The 22,900-nt window shown below is 32.9% G+C and overlaps 1 protein-coding gene across 1 annotated transcript in view; it reads left to right on the forward strand.

Moving 5' to 3' along the window:
• The window catches only part of LOC106458006 (G patch domain-containing protein 4-like), a 46,270-nt gene that overhangs the window by 15,198 nt on the left and 8,172 nt on the right, over positions 1-22,900 (forward strand). Inside the window, exons 2-4 of the mRNA XM_013917455.2 lie at positions 10,535-10,629; positions 11,476-11,549; positions 16,127-16,219. Of these exons, the coding sequence (XP_013772909.1) occupies positions 10,581-10,629; positions 11,476-11,549; positions 16,127-16,219 (216 nt within the window). The 5' untranslated portion in view covers positions 10,535-10,580. The remainder of the gene's footprint in view (positions 1-10,534; positions 10,630-11,475; positions 11,550-16,126; positions 16,220-22,900) is intronic.

The following is a 22,900-nucleotide window of genomic DNA, read 5'->3' on the forward strand; positions in this document are numbered from 1 at the left end:
TATCTTTTCTCTGCTCCCCACGGGTATCGAAACCCGGTTTCTAGCGTTGTAAGTCCGCAGACATACCGCTGTGCCACTGGGGGGGGGGCTGTCCTGGTAAGAAGGAGAATCGTAAGATTTTCAATTAACACGCAATTAGCATGGCAAATGCTTTATTTTGCATTTAATTCCCTGTATCTATAATTTCTCCATTGAATAAGTTATTTGTATTCGTAAACTTTAATTGTGTATTTTATGATCGACATACATACTAATATGTGTGCGTATTATTGATTACTATACCTATTTTATAAACTTCAATCTAATATAATCCTTGATGTGTTTCTTTGTGTGTGTTTACTACAAACAGTTTCATGTGCCTGCGTGTAACACCTGTATCATGTTCAATTGATCATGACACCACAGGGATCCATATTACGACTTATAAGCTTCTTAAACATTTATCATGAAATGTGGCCACTTATTTGAACTCATATAGACTAAAGCGCGAACAGCATACAGATATTAAATTATATCACCTGACCGTACAATCCTATATAAAAAAATATATTAATAATTGTAAGCTATAAACTTCTGAACATATCAAGTATAAATTGAATTAGCTTTTGATAAGTTCTATCAAACCAGCCCCTAGATGGTGCGGCTGAAATTTAAATTATTGTAGAGATACGGTTTATTTATTTGTTTCTAGCTAAGCACAAAGCTACACAATGGACTATCCGTGCTGTGCCCACCATGAGCATCGAAACCAGTTATTTTAAAGTTATAAGACTGCCGACTTACCGCTGTGCCACTGGGGGTATGTTCGTAGGTAGTCCTTTAATTTGTGTGTGTGAGGGGGGGGGGGGCGTAGAGATAAGGAGTGGACAGTATAGCAACTTGTTTATTCAATCAAGAGAGAGAAAAGAAAAAGTTACATGAAAAAAATTAAATTCTTGAGTCGAGATTAAAATGGTAGCCAAAGATTTATTAAGCACCTAAAACAGTCAAATTAAACATGGTACAGTTGGATTTACTTAAACTATCAGATATAAATTGACAATCTTAAACATTCTGGGGGTTTAGATATTTTCATGTAAGTCATCTCATTTTCTATCTAGATATTAAAATTCCCAAATTTCATAAAAAATCTTTATAAACCTTGTTTTAGATCAAAATCACATTGAACTATTTGCTGTGTCCACTGCTGGGAATCGAAACCTAAGTGTTAGTATCGTAAGTTCTTAAACTTATCGCCGTCCCATCGGGGGACTCATTATAAACCTCACATAAAAATTTTGAAGAGCATAAACAATGAATATTTCTGTTTTTTTTTGGGGGGGGAGGTGGCAGCCCCTGTGGTCTAGTGATTAGCATTATCGGACTGTGAATCCGGGCCCTCTAGTTACTCAGCGATAAGTCTGAAGGCTGAAAACGCTAGAGATCGGGTTTCGATACCCGCGGTGGGGACAGTGTAAATAATCCATTGTGCAGCTTTACGCTTAATAACAAGCAGAAATAGAAAGTGTGAATCCGAGAGTTCGTGGTTACAGAAACGTTTCTTTACTTTTGGGCCGTAGATATGTTACAAAAGCAACGATCTAATTCCGCTATTCGGTCAGTCTAGAGTAGCCCAACTGGCAATGGGTACTGTTGACTAGCTGTCCTTCCTTTAGTCTAGGAGTTCCCAAACTTTCTCAACACAGGGCCCTCCAGCGCATCCTCACTGAGGGTCCCACCTAACGAATTTATAGCTACTGAGTATCTTAACAGTTTTGTGTACTTGCTACAGTCCCCTTGACTCTCTCCTGCTGTCCCCAGTTCGAGAGCCCTGCTCCAGTCTATCAGGTCAAAATTATGTACGACTATACGCAGAAATACCTTGTGTAGCTTTGTTCGAAATTTTGAAACAAAGAACTATATTTGTACTAAAAAATATGAGTCAATGTACGTCGGATTGTTTATTCGATTTAATTTTTTAAAGGGCTTTCTTGAATTTGAAAAAAGAATGACTAGGATGATTACTTAGAAGGTTAAAGCATAATAATTAGCTGGCTAAGTTGACTTATAGTTAACACTAGATAACATAACTAACACTAACTCGATTACACGTACTCTTTATGTTTAGCTAAGCTCGGTTGTTTTAAACTAAAAAAATAAGATAACCGAAAACGTGAAGATAGTGTTCTATTAGGTTTTTTCAGATATTAAATTGATCATAATTATTGGTTTTCTTAAAAAAAGATTGCCACATATTATTAAAAAAGCGCCACAATTACTTCATTATTGACTGTTCAACCTCATAATAGTCACAATATATTGGGTTCAATAAATAATTGCCTTGTATCATTTATAATTTAGCATAGCTGGCTAAATATAACTCAGTGTTTTTAAATTATTGTTTGAAATGTATATGGATACAATATCCTACAAAAAAAATTACGCTTCCAAGCGTACTACATATATATATATAACATTTATTTATAGTTTACTTGCGCAGACAGAATAAAGATTTATCAATCTAAAGCATCAATGTTCTCCCTTCTTGTTAACGATGTAACCACTACTGTGTAGAGTACATAGGTTGCGTTACATATTGATATAAAACTTAATTTATGCATCCTTTAAGGTTCACTGATTACTCAGAAAGTCTGCCTCATAGATTCACTCAGAATAGCGTTTTTGTATACTTTGTTTGCCGTCACCAAACTTAGATGCAAGTGTGCTGAAAGATTAACCCAGAGTTAATTTGACCTAACATAGCCACGTACGTCCTCTATTATTGGCCCAGCTTCGAAAATGAGTTTTCAGAAACCATTCCACGTGGTACCCCAGAAGTTATTTTAACTTCTGTTTTAAACATAACCTTGTTCAACAACATGTACTGCCGTGTATTTGTGTACCAAAATATTCAGAACGGTAAATGAAATTATTTTGATTAAATCGTTCCATACTATTGGATTTCATTCTTGTAATAACATTCATCAAGAGCCCATCAAGATGCGATAGGGTTTATTTAAGACGTACTTTGATAAATAGAAAAATAAAGTTCAGTAATAAATTAAAAGAAGTAGAAGATTGTTTATAACTCACGTTCAATGAATAGACAGGAGATTAAAAATTAGAAGCCTTAAAAATAATTATATTTCTTTAACCTAAATTTTATCGAAATTTCGTATCTTATGCAAATCAACTATCCAGTAGGAATTCAGATTACTGAAAATGTAAAATTTTAATATGTTGTACATATAAATTTTGATTTAGACAAATAACTTAGAAGTTACAACTATATTAAATGTTTAAAAACATAGTCGATTAAAATTTAGAAGAGAGATTAGACGTTTCTTCTTGTTCAACATTGTGTCAAGTCTCTGGTGGCTCAGCGGTAAGTCTGAGGGTATAATATTACTAAAAATGTCTGCTGTTAGCAGAGCACAGGTAGCTCATTGTGCTTAACAATAAACAAACGAAGAAGAAATTGTATCAAAATAAAGTTGGGATAAAACTAATTATTTAGAAAATACATATGGTGGAAATTTTAAATTTTAAAATTCATTAAATATAATTGATTCTTCTAGCACTAGATTTTATAGAAATTTTGTTCACTTTCGGCAGACGATTTACAATATATATTCTTAATTTTGACGAATTTTAAGAGCCTAAAGGATTTGATGAAAACTGAAATAATTTACCTTCAAACAATTAGCTTTGAAGGCTATGCATGGTTGTGGTTTATAAAGGTTAAATTAATCATGATTAAAAGTACCAGTACAAGACCTAAAGTCGTTTATATAGTCTTCTTATCCAATTGTGTACGTGTATTAAGCTTAATTTTCTTAATGGGAATAAAACTATTTAAAACTGTTATTAAGCACAAAGCTACACAAAGGGCTAACTGTGCTCTGCTCACCACGGGTATCGAAACCCGGTTTTTAGGAGTATAAGCTCGCAGACATACCACTGTGCTACTGGGGGGGGGGCGCTAGTTAAAATGACTATTGAAGCATCTTAACAGTGCCAGGCGATTTCTTGAACTATAAAGATATAGTAATGATATATCTTGTCGAAATTCTTTTCTGAAATATGGAATGTTTTTTGTTTTTTTTATCGGAATTGTACAAATAATAAATACGCCAAAAATCTCTGAAGGAAAAGTAAGTCGTAAGGTTAAGTTCCTAAAACGAACTTAAAAAATAAAAAATATAATTGTTTGTAGTTAAGCACAAAACTACACAATGGGCTATCTGTGTTCTGCCCACCACGGGAATCTAAACCCGGTTTATAGCGTAGTAAGTCCGCAGACATATCGCTGTGCCAATGGGGGAGGGAGCTAAAAATAGAACGTGCACACACACACACACACGGGAAAGAGAGTGTAAAGAAAGAAGCATATGGCATGGTTAAAAGAAAATATGAGAAATTAAATAAATTTGGTTAAATGACCTGCCCTACTCGCTTGTTTTCTAGGGGTGGGTGGGTGGGTGGTCTGAATGTAAACTTGTCATTCATATTAATAAACTATTTCATTTCCTAATGTGTTTCTTCAGTCTAACATGAGCCTTTCTATGGACCATGCATTGGACTCACGGCTTACTGAGGCCTACATGTGTTATTGATTTCAGAAACGTACTCTTCCCTGAAAAATTCCTGAAGACACAGCTGATAGCGCACGATTTACATGTGAAATATAAAAATAACCAAAATCTTTTTTTTTCTTTTTCTAAGAGTCCTTGTAACAAGAAACCCTAATGGTTTCCCTACTTTTATTCATCGCAGTAAAACTTTTATTGGTCTTTTCATAGCTTTTGACAGTTTTATTCCCTCTCGTATATATAAACAAAATCTTATTGTTTGTCTTCTTAACAAAGGTTACCAAATCTTCTCGACCTACCAGACTCTCTACATTAAAATGACTTTCTTATACAACATCTTGAAGGATTACTTCAAAGTTTGATAGAAAAAACTCACGTTTTGCACACGAAGTTTAAACCAGAGTCGCCGTTCTGTATTTTGTGGTTTTCAAGGTCACAGCAAGGTGACTATGGAATATTGGGTTCAGCTTTAAACTCTTCCTCCCTCCATGACGTAGGGCGCAGCTCGAGGAACTTATATTTTATGCTTCTATGCAGTCGCTGGTAAGTAGTGGAAATAAAAAAAACTAAACTTTGTAAATATAAAACACTCCCTCTCAAACCACTCGTCAAAACCATCAAATGTTTGCTAGTCTCCGTGTTCTCTACCTTGGAATACAGAGTCTGCTAGTAAAAGAAAAGTTACTAAGTTAACACACAGACACTACTTGCAACTTAAATCCAGGGTAGTTTTTAAACATCCGTTTAGATTAAAAAGACTTATTTGCGTAAGTATACAAACAACCACTCACCGTTGCGCTTATGGATTATGTATGGGTTAAAAACTGTACCACCTAAGGTTGGTAGAAAGAACCACCTACGTTGGTAGAACTAACGCCATCTTGCTGTGCGTGCCCAGGAATATCCAGGTGTATCCGTAAAATCCGGGTCTACACTAAAAAGCTCGAGCACAAGTAGAACACCAACCGCTACTCTACTTTCACTAATTTCAAAATTTTTCCCTTTCAGGCAAGTATTTTAGTCTTAATAATATTACCAGCTTCTTTAACTTAGTTTAAGTTAAAATATATTTTCTACACACACACATGCACACATATATATTTATACATACTGCCAGTGATAGGTTCGTCTGTACGTTTTACGTCCATATATACTGCCAGTGATGGGTTCGTTTGTACGTTTTACATCCACGTATACTGCCAGTGATGGATTTGCCTGTACATTTTACGTCTATGCATACTTCCAGTGACGGGTTCTTTTGTAAAGTCTTACATCTATGCATACTCCCAGTGACGGGTTCGTTTGTACGTTTTACATCCTTGTGTACTACTGTTTTTTTGTGTATTTTTTTACCATCGTCTTAATCAAATTAAGATTGCCTGTAATTTAATCATTTGATAAAATATTCGATTTTGCAAGTAAAGTTAAACAAAATAATATTAGCTACCAAACAATATTTCACTATTCACAATGTACTAATTATTAATAAAGCTTACATAATGGAAGTAATAAAAGTTTTGATTAAAAAATATTCAAAAAAAGCTCAAACTCTTGACCTCGTTATCATTTATGATATAACGATATTACTTAATTCTCAGTTTCCCTTGGTGACCCGATTGAGGCTTTTCTTATGTCTTCAAAAATTACCTATGATAATATTTTGTTTGGAGGCTAGACTAAAGTTCACATAAGTTATAATTGAAATAAGAGGGATTTCTTCTGTGATTGTAACGAATATGTTAAAACTAGCGTAAAAGCCCGTCAAAAATGACGGGAAATCACTAAAAACCAAAACTATTCTGTATATAACTTGCAATACACCAAAGAAATAAATAAAAGAAATATAAATAAATTTTCTTTCCCAGGAACATGCTACATATTGCTTCTGAATTCATTACATATAACTGAGCAAACATGCTACATATTGGTGCCTTTGGATAAAAGATTGAAACATACGATGACCATGTGATTGCATAAACACACTTTTTCTTCTTTTGAGGCAAAGTCGTCCTCTTCCCTACAGATAATTGATATCTTCAGTTTGTTTTAACAAAGGCTTTTTCATAATAATTCCCAAGCATAGATTTGCGCTAACTTTTAACTTATTTTTCACAGGAGTCTTCCCGGCTTTCCTATACGGATCCTACCTAGCTTGACGTCATAATGATGTGGATGATGTTGTGTCACATACATAACACCATGCCTGATCTGATCCTGGAAACTCCGTCCTTGATAGGCTTTTATATAGTAGAAAAAGTGCCAAAATTTAGGATCTATTTACGCCTATGTTAGAGATTAAATTCAACTAAAATGGGAACGGACAATCAAAAGAGGAAGTATTATAGGAGAAAAAGTGGAATTGGAGTCGTGTGACCAACAGACTGATCGACCGACATTTTGTTATTATATACATTGATATGTAACACATTGAAGATAGTTTCACATTCATTACACACTAAGTGACATTTACAAGGTTCTTGACGTTTCTAGTTTTTTAAGTTGCACTGTATGCTTCCATTTTGAAGTATTAACTATTGTTCTGTGCTTTTAAATCTGGCTTATCTATCTATATTTGCACGAATTATGACTTTATGCATTGATTTACTAATATTAGTTACGTTCGTTATTGAATGTCTTTACTGAAACTTAGTTCTTAGTTCTTACTTCATTTAGTTGTTCTTTTTACTTGAAGTTTACTTTACTTGGCTCCATTAAAAACGCCTTAGAATAGAGATTTAAATTATAATGTTGTAATAATTCTAGCCTAACTTGTAAAAAACGTGCACTCAGTGTAGTTACTTTTAATCCGAGTTTAAATTAACTAAATGGTATTTTTGTTGATGAACTTCGCGCAAGGCTATTCAGTTGGTATCTGTGCTAGCAACCCCTAATGTTAAGTGATAGACTAGAAGGAAGGTAGCTAATAAACACCACCTACCACCAACTCTCGTGATACTCTTTCTCAACCAATAGTGGAATTGACCGTGACTTTATAACGCCCCATAGCTTAAAGAGCGAACATGTTTGGCAACGGGTTACAATCCCGCGACTCGCAAATTGCGAGTGGAGTGCCTTTACCATCAGGCCATTAAGATTCGTATCTTATACTTTGAATTTTAATAAGATTGTGTTTTGTTTATTAATATTTTATAATCGTCAACTCTTTTTGGTAAAAAAAAAGGACCATTTTTATTTTAGTAAAAATATTTCAAGTAACACTGACATTGAATTAAGTGATTGGATTTTTAGTGACTTAATGTGTTTAATTGCTATAATTGAGTTAGTTAGTTTGTTTGTTTGTAATTAAGTACAAAGCTACACAATGGGCTATCTATGCTCTGCCCACCATGGGTATCGAAACCCAGATTCCAGCGTTGTAAATCCGCAGACATGCCGCTGTGCCACTAGGGGGCTACACGAAAATGAAAAACAAACAAACAAACAAAAAGATGTGTAAAGACACCGCAAAACAGTGAGAGTTCTTATTGCTGTACTTAACTCTATCGACGAAATAAAACAACTAGAAGATGTATAATGGAAGTCAGTTGACAACAACCATCCATATGGTTCCTCTACGTTCTACGCTAAGAAATATCTATATGCACGCGCTAAAAGGTGTAAGTGCAAAACTTTGTACTTTTATATCAACCGAAAATCTATTGTTTGTAATTTTAAAAAATCATCGATCTCACACTTGCCCCAAAGATACATACAGATCGACAGCAATAAAAACATGCATTTTTTATTATTGTTCAGAATACCATTGTATACGAAGGCGTTGGTAAATTCAACCTGCCATGAACAACAACAACAACAAAAAAAGTTTTGATTCTCACTTTTGTTGTTTTAAGTAACATTTTAAACGAATATTCCTGATAATATTTGGGTTGTAGTAATAACTTATCTGTAACCGTGTGATAGTTTCGTGCTTAATCATGTGGTATTTCCGACAGGCATCACATAGGTAATTCTGCTAATAACAACAGATTCGGTCAATAAATAAAGAGGAGTGTTCTGTATTTAATGATTTGACTGAATTTCGTTAAGTGTAAAATAATGAATATATTAACAAACTATTTATTATAATAACCAAACAGAAAGCACAATATGTGAGTGTACCTGCGCAAACAGAATCACAGTCGATTCTATTGGAATGGGTTTAGCTGGTCTTCTCTCCAGTATCTGTTAGTAGAACTGGTTAAAGATTAGGGCAATCTCAACGACTTTCTGGACCACGTGTTGCCGCCGTTATAATGTGTAAATTAAATGACCACCAATTTAAACATTTCTATATAACTAAATTAAGTAGAAAGCATATGATATACCTCCATATCACAACTGCACATGAAAAAGGCTTAACATAGATGAAATACAATATAAATGTCCATACAAAGTATGTCTATGATGATAATGATGATCAGTGACTCAGCGGTATGTCTCAGAGTTTATAACTCTAAAATTCGGGTTTCGATGCCCGCAGCGGGCAGAGTACAGATAGCCCATTGCACAGCTTTACGCTTAATAACAAACAAAATAAACAAAATCACGCCGGCGAAATGTTGCTGTATTTCTACGACTCTGGTTTCGAGCCGCAATGAACAAATTAAGAGGAATGTGAAAAAAACAAGCATCTAAAGTTAACTTGTTTTAATCACAATGTTGGTTAATTATAAAGAATATAGTTTAAGTCTTAATAAAGAAGCATTGAAAACGGAACGATACGCTTTTGGAACTTAGCTCACATGACACAGAATAATCTGTGAACCAAAGGCAATTATGACATTTGAATTCCAAAAGTAGAAAGACGAAAAGTTGATAATAAGACCAAGTTGTTAAAAAAAATCACAGAAAAAAATAGTATCAAGGAAAATATATAAAGTGTATATTTTCATAAAGTTGTAATACAATTTCTACCTAGTGCCCTCCTTCAGGTAAAGTCGCTAATATAATGGTGCCTCAGTTGGTCAGCGGAAAGTTTACGACTTACAACGCTAAAATCCAGTGTTAGATTCCCGCAGTGGACACAGCGAAGATAGAACGTTGTGTAGTATTGCGCTAAAACGACAACATAACATCAAGTTAACTAGCGAGTTTACCTGAGAAGGGCACTAGCCCAAAACGTTGTATACCAATTTTATGGAAATATGAGTATTTATATTTTCACTATCCCTACGGTGATTTATCTCTTCAACGATTTATTCTATGACATTTTCGTACGAGTAATTAGATCAAGTCATAAAATTAAGAACTTAAGATTATATAATAGTTGAACTTCCAGAAAAACAAACAACTATGTCATGATTACTAATGAATAATGTATAACATGTAATCTGTCACTTCAAAATGAGAGCGTATATAGGTTGTGCTAAACACATGACCGTTCAACGTACGATCGTCTTTCGGAATTTAAACTGTAATATCCGCCATTGTATTGTATTCATGTTTGCTCTTTTTTATATAAAGTTATGATTTTGCAGCAGTTACAATGTACAAGTAATTTTTTGTAAACAATTAATTCACTTTCAATTAATCGACCTACTTTCACTTGCTATAACATTTCCGTCGAAAATTTGAGAGCTTATAACACAAAAAGATCTCCCAGTGGCACAGCGGTATGTCTGCGGATTTAAAGCGCAAAAAACCGGGTTTCGATACCAGTGGTGGGCAGAGCTTTGTACGTAAATTCAAACAAACAATTAACACAAAAGATTGGATTTCGAGATCCGCGGTGGACAGAGCACAGGTGATCCCATTGTGTAGCTTTGGTTGTGTTCGCTGTGTAATAAGAAAGCTATTCATGTGATTTAAGATCAAAGCCGTGAGTGGCTGTATTTTTTAATTAACACTTGTTAACGCTACATGCATTTTGCTTTTAATTTGGCATATGTTACCATTGATTTCAGCTTATTATCTTAGAAAGATTAAGAAAATATACTAAAAGATTTATACATCTATTCCACTAGAGGTCCTCACAGTCATTGGATCTCAAGTTGACCACGATAATTGAAAATGGCAGATTTTGCACGAGAACAGTTGAAAAAGTTTGGATGGACAGAAGGTAAATTTGTTCTTTTTTTATGATACTTTATTGTAGTAGCATTTAGAATCTTTGTAATTTATAGGTGTTTTAAATGGTCTGATTGTAGAAGTATATTCAAGTTAAATTAGAATTAATACCAGTGAGAGTGAGACACAGTCATACTTGGAGCTCACTTGCAAGTTGCATTTGCAGACAGTGTGGTATTACTAGTAAAAAATTTAAATCTTAAACGAAGCACTTTTTCTTTTAATTTTGGTTTTCATAGATATGGCTAAACATTTGTAACGAATGTTAGAGTGGGAAAAACAACAACATCATTTAGACCTGAAGTAGAAAAGAAATTTAACTATATTTATTGATTTATAAGTAACAACAGCTTTCATTTCAACAAGTTTCAGCTTCACTGCAGTTTCAAAATCGCACTACATTAGTTGTAATTCACACTTTTTTTGTTAAATTCTTATTTTGGCATGTCCAAAATTGGCTGTTGAATATTGCTTTACCTTGGCTGTGATTTACTTGTGTAATCAAATTGATTCATGCTTTACAGTTTTTTGATTTATGAAAATACTATTTTTGCATACCTGTCATTCCTGAATTACAAAAGCTGAAATTAAGGACTTGTTTTTAAGATTAGTGTGAAGTATAATTAATGTCTTAACTTGCTAAGTAGCCAGTTCATGAGAATATTATTTTGTTGTGATTTATTTTTATTTTTTTGTATGACCATATTATTTCATTTGGATGTACATGTCATATCTTATGATGTTTGTGGATTTGTTCTCCAACCATTGACCTATATATATATTAGTTTATATGTATATGTTTAGAGTGATAAATACATAAATAAATTTTATAATACAGGTAAAGGACTTGGGAAAAATGAAAATGGCATTTCTACTGCTTTGAAACCAAAACTGAAGTTTGACACTTATGGGGTAAGTTTCTCTTTTCAATAGTACAGAGTTAATGTAAACATTTGTTTACAGTTATTTTCCTGAAGAATTTTAATGTTATATGTGTAATATAAGTAAGTGCTCTGTGTTTTATGTTTATATATTGAAGGAGTAGGTAAGAATTTGCAACCTGGACATAACCACTGAATATTTTAAGTTCAGCCTCACTATTTAATAGTAAAGTTTATAACATTTTGGTCTACAGTTTATACAGTCATGACAGGTTTTTAATTTTGAATATTTAATCTTTGTAGATCTATGTTTAATCACTAATATTATTAAATTTCATTACTTTGATCAACACATTTTGCCATGGACATTGATTAGTTCTTCACAATTTCTGTCCACTATATTATGACCATTCACATGCGTATATCTTTGCCATAAAGAATATAAAACAACATGGGAACAACCATTATACTGAAAATTTAAAATATGAAAAATATTAATTAATTACATATTATGAAAACAAATCTCTCAAGGTTCATTGGTCACAGCTTTAACAAGAGCTAAGATAGGATCCACTCAGTTGTTAAAAATGCCATAACTTTGTTTGTAATTGACACTGAGCCATAATTCAAAATGACATGGAATGCACTTTCTATGCTTATGTAGAGCTGTGTTTGAAAATTTGTACGCTAACCAAGAATTTGAAGATAGTTCTAAACATTTGGAGGTTCATCAGGTTGGCATTTAACCAGTCACAGATTTTTTTTCTTTTGTTAACAGAAATGAAGTGTTTAAATAGTGATCACACATTAAATGTCATTTACATGAAAAAATTTGATCTTTTTACTTGTATAATGCATATTATTTGAACAAAAGTTGTTGTGTTAAAAAACAATTTTACACAAAACAGCTTTATCCATGGAATGGGGCAGGCCATAATGATGAAGCCAGGGTGAGGGTGTACATTTAACAGCTTCATTACATTAATAAAATGTACAAAATGCCTAGTGTACAAGATGTAAGAAGTTTCGTATTTATTTTCTAACCAAAGTGTTACTGTTACTCTGTTCTGTTTTGCTCTTTATTTATAATAATTTTTTTCTTTTATAATTTTTATTTATTCATTTGACTAGTGCTTTTATCCAATTAATCAACAATGTTGTTTATAGAAAATTTGATTGATAACAATGCCCTATTGTAACTTTGTCAATCTGCTTGGAGCAGTTAATTAAAGACTTGTTTTGTTTAAGTTTTTTAATTGAACACTATAGTGCTTTCACAATGTAAACTTACTGTATGTAGCTTTACGAGCATTGCTATATGGCTCATTGTGATAATCTTACAACCGTCCAAGACATCTTAACTCTATACTTAGGAAACTATTAACATTTTAAAAGTAATAGATTCAAATGAATATTATTAATCAAAACAAGCAATATTACATAGAAAATATTCATAAATTTTTTATTCATAACATTTTAAAGGGACAAATAGGAGTTGTTAACTCATCAAGGAAGGCCCTTCCAGCTCCCAGCTATAACCACCCCTTACTATTCATGTATTCATCCAATCTTTTCTTGAACTCAGTTAAATTCTCTGCCTCCACCTCCCTTGAAGGAAGCTAATTCTAGAAGCCAACCATCCTGTGAAAAGTAATACTGTCTGAACTGCAGGCAACTCCTACTCTGCCAAAATTTGAATTTATGACCCCTTGTCCTATTGTTTTCACTGCTAAACGCAAAAAAGTTTGATTGATCTATATTATCAATAACCTTAATAATCTTAAACATTCACTCAAATCCCTTTGATTTTTCTCCTCTCCAGAGAAAACAAGTTTAGAGATTAGTCTCTCCTCATAGGACGATCCCACCATCCCAGGTATCATCTTAGTGGCTCTTCTCTGAACCTTCTCCAACAATTCAATGTCCTTTTTGAAGAAAGGAGTACAAAACTACACAATACTATAAATGAGGCCTTACAAGTGATCTATACAGTGAAACAATAATATCCATTGTCGAAAATCCTATTAGCCATATTGATAGCTACAATACACTGTTTAGATGACTTAAGTGATTTTTCAATCACAACATCAAGACCACAATATTTAATGTATTCCCATTTAAATTGTAACAATAATTTGAATTGTGAAAACTTATATACATCACCTTACATTTTGGATAGTTAAACATCATCTTCCACTTACTGGCATCAAATGATCTAAATCTACCTGTGAGTCTGCAGCATCTTTGATACAGTTAGTCACCCCAAAAATCCTAATTTCATCTGCAAACTTCAAAATTTTCTTAGGCATTCCAGAGTCAATATCAGTAATATAAATCACAAACAGCAGAGGACCCAGCACAGAGCCCTGACGCACCCCACTTGTAAGTGTAATCAAGTCAGATCTAACTCCATTTATTACTACTCTCTGCTCTCCAGCCAATTTTCTATCCAATTTAATAAAATTCCCCCCACACCCACAGATTTAATTTTTGTAGCAAGTCTTTTGTGAGGCACCTTATCAAACACTTTCTGAAAATCAAGGTAAACCAAATCCACAGTATTTCTTTCATCAACTCTTGCAGAAACACCCTCAAAGAATGTCAGAAGATTTGTTAAACAAGATTTTCCCTTAGTGAAACCATGCTGGCTCTTTGACACTATATCAAACTGCTTTAAGTGACTGCAATGCATCTTTAACCACACTCAAAAACCTTTCCCACTACTGATGTAAGACTAACTGGCCTATAATTGCCTGGACAATGTTTATCACCTCCTTTAAATATTGGACTAACATCAGCCAACTTCCATTCTTCTAATACTCTTTCATTACTCAATGACGTATAAAAAATATTAGCTAGCAGTTCACAAATATATAATCTTTAAATTCCTTTAAAACTAGGGTAAAAGTTGTCTGGACCAGAGGATTTATCAATTTTGAGGTTTCCCAACTTTTCTCTTCAATTTCAGAACTTAAAAAAATTATATCTTTTACATCAATATTTTCCACATACATTACGTGCTCTGGTTGAAGCATAATACTTGTATCTTCCTTCTTAAAAACTGAAGAGAACATATAATTTAATAAGTTTACCATCACATAATCTTCCAAGATCAGCTCCCCACTATCATTTTTAAAAGGCCCAATCCCCATCCTAACATTTTGCTTACCCATCATATACCTAAAGAATTCCTCATTGTTTGATTTAACTCTCTCAGCTAAACCTCTTTCATATATAGTTTTTGCCCTTTTAACTTGTTTTTTAATTAGCTCTCTTGATTTCCTATAGTCCTTCAAGTCTTTATTATTTCCAGTAAGTTTAAATTTCTTTAATTTATTATGTTTATCTCTAATATGATCTCTTAAACCTTTACTAAACCAAACCGGCTTATTCCACTCCATTGCCCTTTTTTTTGTATGGAATATGTATGTTCTGTATGTATATAAATTTTTCCCTAAATGCTTCCCACATTTGTTCAAGATCCCCTCCCAACTCTTTAGTCCAGTCTACAGAAGCCAGATCATGTCTCATTCCATCAAAATTGGCTTTCCTGAAATTTGGAATCAGGGTACTATTCTTCTTCAATTCTACATGTAGTAAAATCCCACTCCTAATAGTGCAATTCGCTTGTACTTAAATGCTTGCCAACCATGACTCTGTCTATCATATTCACATTGGGTGCTAATATTAAATCTAATATAGCTTTCTCTCTTGTAGGCTCTATCACCAGTTGGTGTATAAAAGTGTCCTGAACAATTTCCACAAACCTATCCCCTCACTGTCAGACTCAAAATTTTCCCAATCAATACCCTTGAAATTAAAATCTACCCTAATAAAAACATTTTTTTCAGTTACCATATTGATCTCATTATACATTATATTTCTCATTCTGACCTGTTGGTCAAATAACAAATCCCAATTACAAGACTTTTCCCTTTATATACACTTGCATTAACCCAAACTGACTCAACCTTGGTGCTACTTGCTTTAATATGCTCAACACACATCATAATAAACCCTTTATATGGAAATTATACCTAATTTATAGCAATTCCTCATTTATTGATAATTAAGCACGGTTCACATATTTAAATCTTAACAGCCTTGTAATCTATTTGTATAATGAAAAACTGTTATATCTTTAACTTAGTAATAATGAAAGATATTGATAACAAATTAAGTTATTCATTTATTCTTCTGTTAAATCTTAACATTTTGATGATAAATTAATGGTAGAAACCTGTGGTTCAGTGGTAAGTCTGAAGGCTTATAACATTAAAATCCAGATTTAGATCCTGTGGTGAGCACAGCCCAGATAGCGCACTGTGTAGCTTTGTGCTTAACAAATTACAAACAGGTGGGCTCCTAGCATGTTTTTTTTCCTATTTTGAGTTAACCTTGTATAGGTAAATTGTAAGTGAATATGCAATAGATGTGTGTGATGAATCACACTATATTATTTATGTGAAATGATCAGGTTGTATTTCGAGTAACTCAATGAAATCGGCTAACCAGGCAACTCTTTCGAATTTTAAATAAAAGTAAAGACTTATTGTCATTTCCTGTATGTGAGGTATTATTTAAGATCATGACTTATTTGGATTTCAGGTAGGCCATAACCCAGGTGAACAGTTCAGTTTTAAATGGTGGGATCATGTCTTCAACAATGCTGCAAGAAACTTTGATTTCATCAATTCGGAGGTAGGTGAAATTTTTGGTATGCAGCTACACGAACGTATCTAGTGTTGTTTTATAAAAGGCAAGTACTTTCTACATTTCACTTGCCCCAGGAGACAAGAAAATTCAAAATATTTTTTCTCAACTTGCATTCTAAAGATTAATGACATTAGACTCCAATATCAGATGTATTGGAACATTACATCAGTTACTAATGGACCAGTCCCTACTGAACATATATGTCAGTTCCATGGTGCAGTGCTGTATAGTGTTTATAAGACCTAAAAACAGATATCTTTGTTTCCAATTACAGGAATTCAAAATTAGGGTGGGCACATAGGATTTTTTTTTTTTTAACATGGTTAGTTTAAGAACATGATCTTTGAAGTGTTATAAATGGTGATGATGTATTCTGAATATATCAAGGAGTTTTGACAATAGCTGAACAAACATGCAATGTCTCTTACTATGCAAGTGGTAGAGATTGATGAAGAAAGGTCATGATTTATTTGTGATCATTACAAGTGAACTACAAGGATTCAAGATATTTAAACTCTTAACAACGTTTTATTCGAAAAACAAAAAGAAATATTTTATGGGTCCCAGCAATAAAAAAAAAGTTGGTTGGAAACTGGAAACAAAAATTTTTTTGTTTTTCTTTCTAGGCCTAAAGGACAGTAGCTGACACAGATAATTAACTGTAGTCAAAATGCCATAAGAAAAACACCTCCCAGATTTTAAAAGAGGAATGGTAACTTGAAGCACCCCTGGTGATACCACTTCCTGGGACATTTCAGGTCACTTTCACATACATAAGTCCACTATGGATAATTTATTGAAGAAATGTAAGACTATTAGACATGCTAGTAGCAGTGTAGCTTCCTGAAATGTGTAACTCCTTAATCAATACAAACTTTGATATGCAAGGTTGCTAGCTTTCTTGGAACCTTGATCATTTGAAAACCTAACGAATGGAACATTGAATCCCAACATTCATTGTTTGTTTTGTATGAATAGGTCTGGAATTTATGGCAACCTGGCAAGCACTTTGGATATGTCTGCATAGTAATTGTCATTCCAATCATGAAAGTGGAGGGTGATATCATAGAATAGACTTGTTTTATCTTGTCTAGGCATGGCCTACTGGTAATAATTAATAGAATCAAGAAGGCCATGTTGTATTATGGCTGTTTAGATAGTATCATTGCCTGCATTGATGAAATTTTATGGAAAAAGGCCATATCCAGTGTCAAACTGCACATCAGGTTTTGCAAGGTATGTGATAACTAACATCCAAAATCTATCTTGGCTAGGCCTAAACCCTGAACTGAATTTAAAAACTCCTGAAATATTTTGAACAGAAAGAACAGATTCCAAAAAGAGTGACAATGCATTCTTACATGTATCTTTCTCAAAGCACTCTTTCAATACTCTTGGTAATGTAGTAAACATATTTCCTTTATAATATGTACAATACCCAGAATAAAGGTAGTGCTAAGTTTCTTCTTTCATTAGGAAAAAGACTTAATGTTATAAAACTTCATTCTAAGTAAAAACTATTAAGTCATAATAAAGTTTTATAAGTAACACACACAGATAAGATTTTTTTGTATTTAAAGTGCAAATTAGAGAAGATATATTTGATATAAATTTCTGAAATATTTGACATCTTGTCAGTTTTATGCATTTTCAGCAGTTTTTTGTGTTTTTTTTGCATCAGTAATCATAATGGTGTAGTAATTTGAATTGTTGAAAAGTGACATTAGCAATTGCTTGTATATTAACCCTTTAGCTCAGGTGGTAGAGCACTCACCTAGTGTGTGAGAGGTTTGGGGCTTGAATCCAAACTGAGAACATAATAATAAATTTAAGATAACCACACTGACATTCAATATGTGACCTTGCTTGTGTTAAAGCAGAAAAGTAGTTGTGAGTTATTTGTTTAAAAAAGTGCCTTACTAGCAATTGCTATAAGTTAGCTCTGTAACTTAGTTGGTAGAGCATTCTTCTTGTGTGTGAGAGCACTTTCTTTTCTTTCTTTTTAACTTTTTTTTTGGTAGAAATTTCAAAAGATGAGTTTTTTCTTTTTACAGATACTCCTTTCTAAAATGAAAAATTTAAGACATGCCTACTTTTTCACCTCCAAAATTCAAAATAAAAATCAACATCTTTAATAAAAGATAACCATTATTGTAGTTTCAAACTGATAATTTCTTTGCCTCATATTCAAACCCACAATAACTGGACCTAGCCACTAGCAATGGTCTGGTTCATGTCCTGTACTACACTACCAAATAACACACCAGCCCTACTTCCCAAACAAATGCATGAGAGTTAATAGTTCTTTGTGGTCCAGAGAGATGAGTAGTGTTTCTGAAGAAAATGATTCTAGATTTTATTGTCTGATAACTTTTTTTTTGTTTATAATGTTTGGAATAGATGTTATTTTTGAATATATGAACAATATATCAATAAAAAAACCTTCAATTACTGATTGTTTTCTAGTTTTAAATGCAGAAGATGAACAGCAATCAGTTAGCAACTAGCATTCTTTAAAACTGATTAATATTCTAGCTAACCACTGATCACATTTTAATTTGTTCTCTTTATCAAATATATGTGACTACATATAAAACGGGAAGAAAAGTTCCACAATTCAGGAGTTGGTTTAATTCAAATTAATACACAATTGGTCAAGAATGACATTTTAGCTTTGAATGATATTCATATAAATACAGTCCTATATCATAATGAAGCTAATCAATGACAAAAATGAAAATTACTTGATTAAATTTTGACACTTTTTTAGGGCAATTCTCTAGCCTTAAGTGCAAACAAATCTAGAAGATTGAGGGAAGGATGGGCGAAATCTTGGGTCCTTGCACTAACTTATCTAATTTGGGAGGAATTAACTTACAATAATTTTGTATGTAATTTTGCACTAAACTAATTACATTTTTTTAACAACTTGTGACAATTGTTTTGCTACTTACCTTTATAAAAGTTCCATAATAGGTTCTTGGGTTCATCTCGGAGAACAGGTCTGGGATGCTACTCACTACACTTATTTCTCCAGTATGGAATGACCTTACAAAAAGCCCTAGCTACACTACACACTCATGCTCAACTGTCTGCCTGTTAGATAATGATTGGTTGAGCAATCTGTCATTCTACCCATCTTAGTGACATATTAGAACTTAGCAAAGATCTTTAGAACAAATCTTATGCTCTACCACCTCTATTGGGTAAAGAATATTCCTTGCTTAAGGTGGATGTGGTCTCACACCAGGTGCTGCCCCCAACTATGCTGTCTTTCACTTCATGGATATCACTCTCTTGGCTTTCCCTTTTTGATGCAGCTTTCATTAATGCTCATCTTGTAATTTCTCTGCATCACCGCTCCACCATTTTCAATGTGTGATTCTAGCTCTTTGTGGTGTGTAGTAGCATTTCTGAAGTTAACATTTCAGATACTCACCTCTTTACACCACTTCTTCCTCCCCACTTACAATGCTTTTTTTTGCCTTGTCAAGAATGAGCCTTTGTTCACCTGCTAGTGCTTATGGGGATTACTGCACATGGAGGATGTTTTGCCCTTCTATTGATGGAGAGCTGTAGTCTAGTAATGATTACACAGTACAAGTTACCACATGTAGGGGTGGGAGCTTCATTTAAGGCTTGTGGCATGGGCAGAAACTTTTATGGGAGTGTGTGTGAAGTAATAGCTATTTGTGATGCAGGAAGGTGAGTATCTATCTGAAATACATTTTCAGGTAAGGAAAATGTTACGTTTCTTTTCCACAGTATTTTATAAAAACTAATTTAGTACAATTTAAGCCTACCATGATGCCATTAATCTCATCAATGGGATGAAATGTTATGTTTAGTTTACAGATACTCTGAATAATCATCATAGTTTGGCTAGTATGAACTTCAGACCAAAAGACTGTAAATATAATACATGGTTATTCAAAATACAATGTGCAAAATTATTTGTGTAGCTGTTATTTTACATGAATTTTCATTTCTAACTTACTAATGTATAGTTTGTTATTCAAAATCAATTTGATTTTTCCATTAGGGTAGAACTCTAGTGGTTCCCTTTATGGTGATTTTAATATTGCTATTATCAGTGACTGATTAAGGATGGCTTGGGCCCTGGGTGGTAGGAGAAGACATCCTATTTTCCATCATAGATATATTGATCTCTAGCAAACTGAATCAGCTTTACTGTCAAAATCATAATGTTAAGCATAGACACGTGAGATACATAATGATATACACAGCCTTGTAACACTGAAAACAATATAGACAAACCACATACATGTGCAAACACATTTTATTCACTCATGAATTATCATAAAGACAACTTTATTACAACCTGCATGTACCTGTATAAACCTATAATTGTCTTTCGATGGCTTTATTATAACTAAACTCGTCAGTGAGTTTCGAAAAGTCTAGCTTTTCAAATATGTCACATTCTATGTTCATTATAAACAGACTGTTTAGTTGGATTTGTCCTATTCTATTCCTGAGCTTATTTTTTTATTTGTTTCAATTTCGAAAACGATCGCTCCCTGCTACAGTTTGATACCATCATGGACAAGTATATTCTCAGCACTATCTCAACATCAGGAAATGTTTGGATGAGGGCGAGTCTATGGAACATTATTAACTCCACTGATTATGTTGGTTCAGATTGTGTGAACGAATGTTGAAGCTCTGGAATTTTCAATGTGGAAAACTGGATCAATTCATTTTATATCCCGGTTTCAACATCATTCAGAAAAAAAAATGGACAAGACATTTCACAGTTTGACATGAAAGAGATGATAATTGGAAAGGAATCCAAATTTGGTGGAACATCCTTATATGCATCAAGATGATATTTCAATGTAGTGACAAGTTGGTCGACCACAACAAAAAATACTTCATTCTGAATTTATCCTTTGGTGATTTTATGGTATTCTCTGCATTTCTCTCATAATGGTGACAGTTGCACAGCTGGACACGCTTCTAAACTAAACTATACTCGCTATGACCACATAGTTCAACATTTCAGTCATTGAATTTCTTTAACTTTGTTCTCTGATATTCAACTTTTTAAGTTATTTAAGATTAGATTAAGTAAAAATAATAAAAAATATAATAGAAACTTTTCACGAGGTATGCCTGCGTGTACTTTTTGTGTAGTATAATTCGAGAGCATAACATGAGCTGCACATTTCGCCAGTGACTTATAACTTATAACGGCCCAGTAGTGATTTTACACTGTTCAAAGGGCAATAAAATTTAAGTATAAATAGATGTATACTGTTATCAGTTTTGTTACATATTACAATTTCAAATAGCCTAAAACTGAGTTAAATTGTAATTTAGATTAATTAGTTAAATAAATACTGATATATACCCAATTTATGATATTTGCCAACAAGACTGATACACACAATTTCTTTTTTTTTATTACAAATAGTTATTACAAACAATGATTTATATACAAAAGTTTTACAAACTTACAAGCAGTATAAAGTTTTCTTTCTAGTCTGGAACTTCCTTGATATCTTATCCAGGGTTTCATGGTGAGCGAGTTAATTTCGAGTTGACATAAGTACAATTCACTTAATATGGAGCTAGCTGGCTCTGTGGTCTTCACTGATCACATGCTGATTTTTCCATCGATGATGTTAGGTAATGTTTTCATAAAAGTATTAATGTCCGATGTGAATCCACTGAAGTTAAATGTTTTGTAATGTTAGAAATTTATAAATGTTCCTGATTTGCAGTTTCCCAATTAATAATTGTTATAAAAATCACAGTTATAGCTTCCGAAGTTCATAGTATACCAACTATATCAAACCAATAATAGATACTGTTTTTTGGCATGGCGCACTGGTTATATTTATAGGCGTGTGGAGAGTTTCTCAAAATTTCAGCGTAACAATACTGATGCTACACTAGTATTTACGTAGACACATATATTGTTGATTCTTACACTTTAGAATCTTCTACAACTTTAGAGAATAGGCGGAAATTTCACAATAAAGATTTAACAGTATAAGTTGTGTACATTTCTCAATATAAATTTAACCTAAATTAATATTGATATTAAAATAAATATAAAGTAGTAAATCCATCACAATTTATAAGTATTTAGGTTTAAAAAAATGTAGTTTCGTGTTACAACTTGAAGTCATTCTAGAAAGAGAAAAGGGGTAACTTAGATTTATTTTGATTTTTTTGTGGTTACAAGGTCTATCAAATAGAGTTAGGGTGGAGAAAATAACAGATAAAAGATGAAGGTTTACTTATTATAATATTTGAAATTTATTTAGGAGGTTTTAAAGATTATATTTTTGAAATTTGAGACTTTTGAGATGAAAAAAGTATTTTTAATCTCAATAGAAATATTACTTTGCTCTCGGACTAGTAAAAAAAAGACCATAAATATTCATGGATGAATCTTTAGTAAAAATACTTCATTAAAAGAATGATTTTTCTGTGTACAAATGACTTGTAATGTTTACTAAGTGTCTGCCAAATTTTGTGAAGATATACATACTGTATTCAAAGTTATAGTATTAAAACTATATATTAGTACAAATTGTTACTTGGTCAGTCCCTGGGACCAAGCCCATATTCAGAGAGTGAACATAATAAGATATTTATAAATTTCATCTGATTTATAATTTTTTCTTCGTTTCT

The sequence above is a fragment of the Limulus polyphemus genome, unplaced genomic scaffold, assembly GCF_000517525.1.
Source record: "Limulus polyphemus unplaced genomic scaffold, Limulus_polyphemus-2.1.2 Scaffold403, whole genome shotgun sequence".
Taxonomy (NCBI): Eukaryota; Metazoa; Arthropoda; class Merostomata; order Xiphosura; family Limulidae; genus Limulus; species Limulus polyphemus.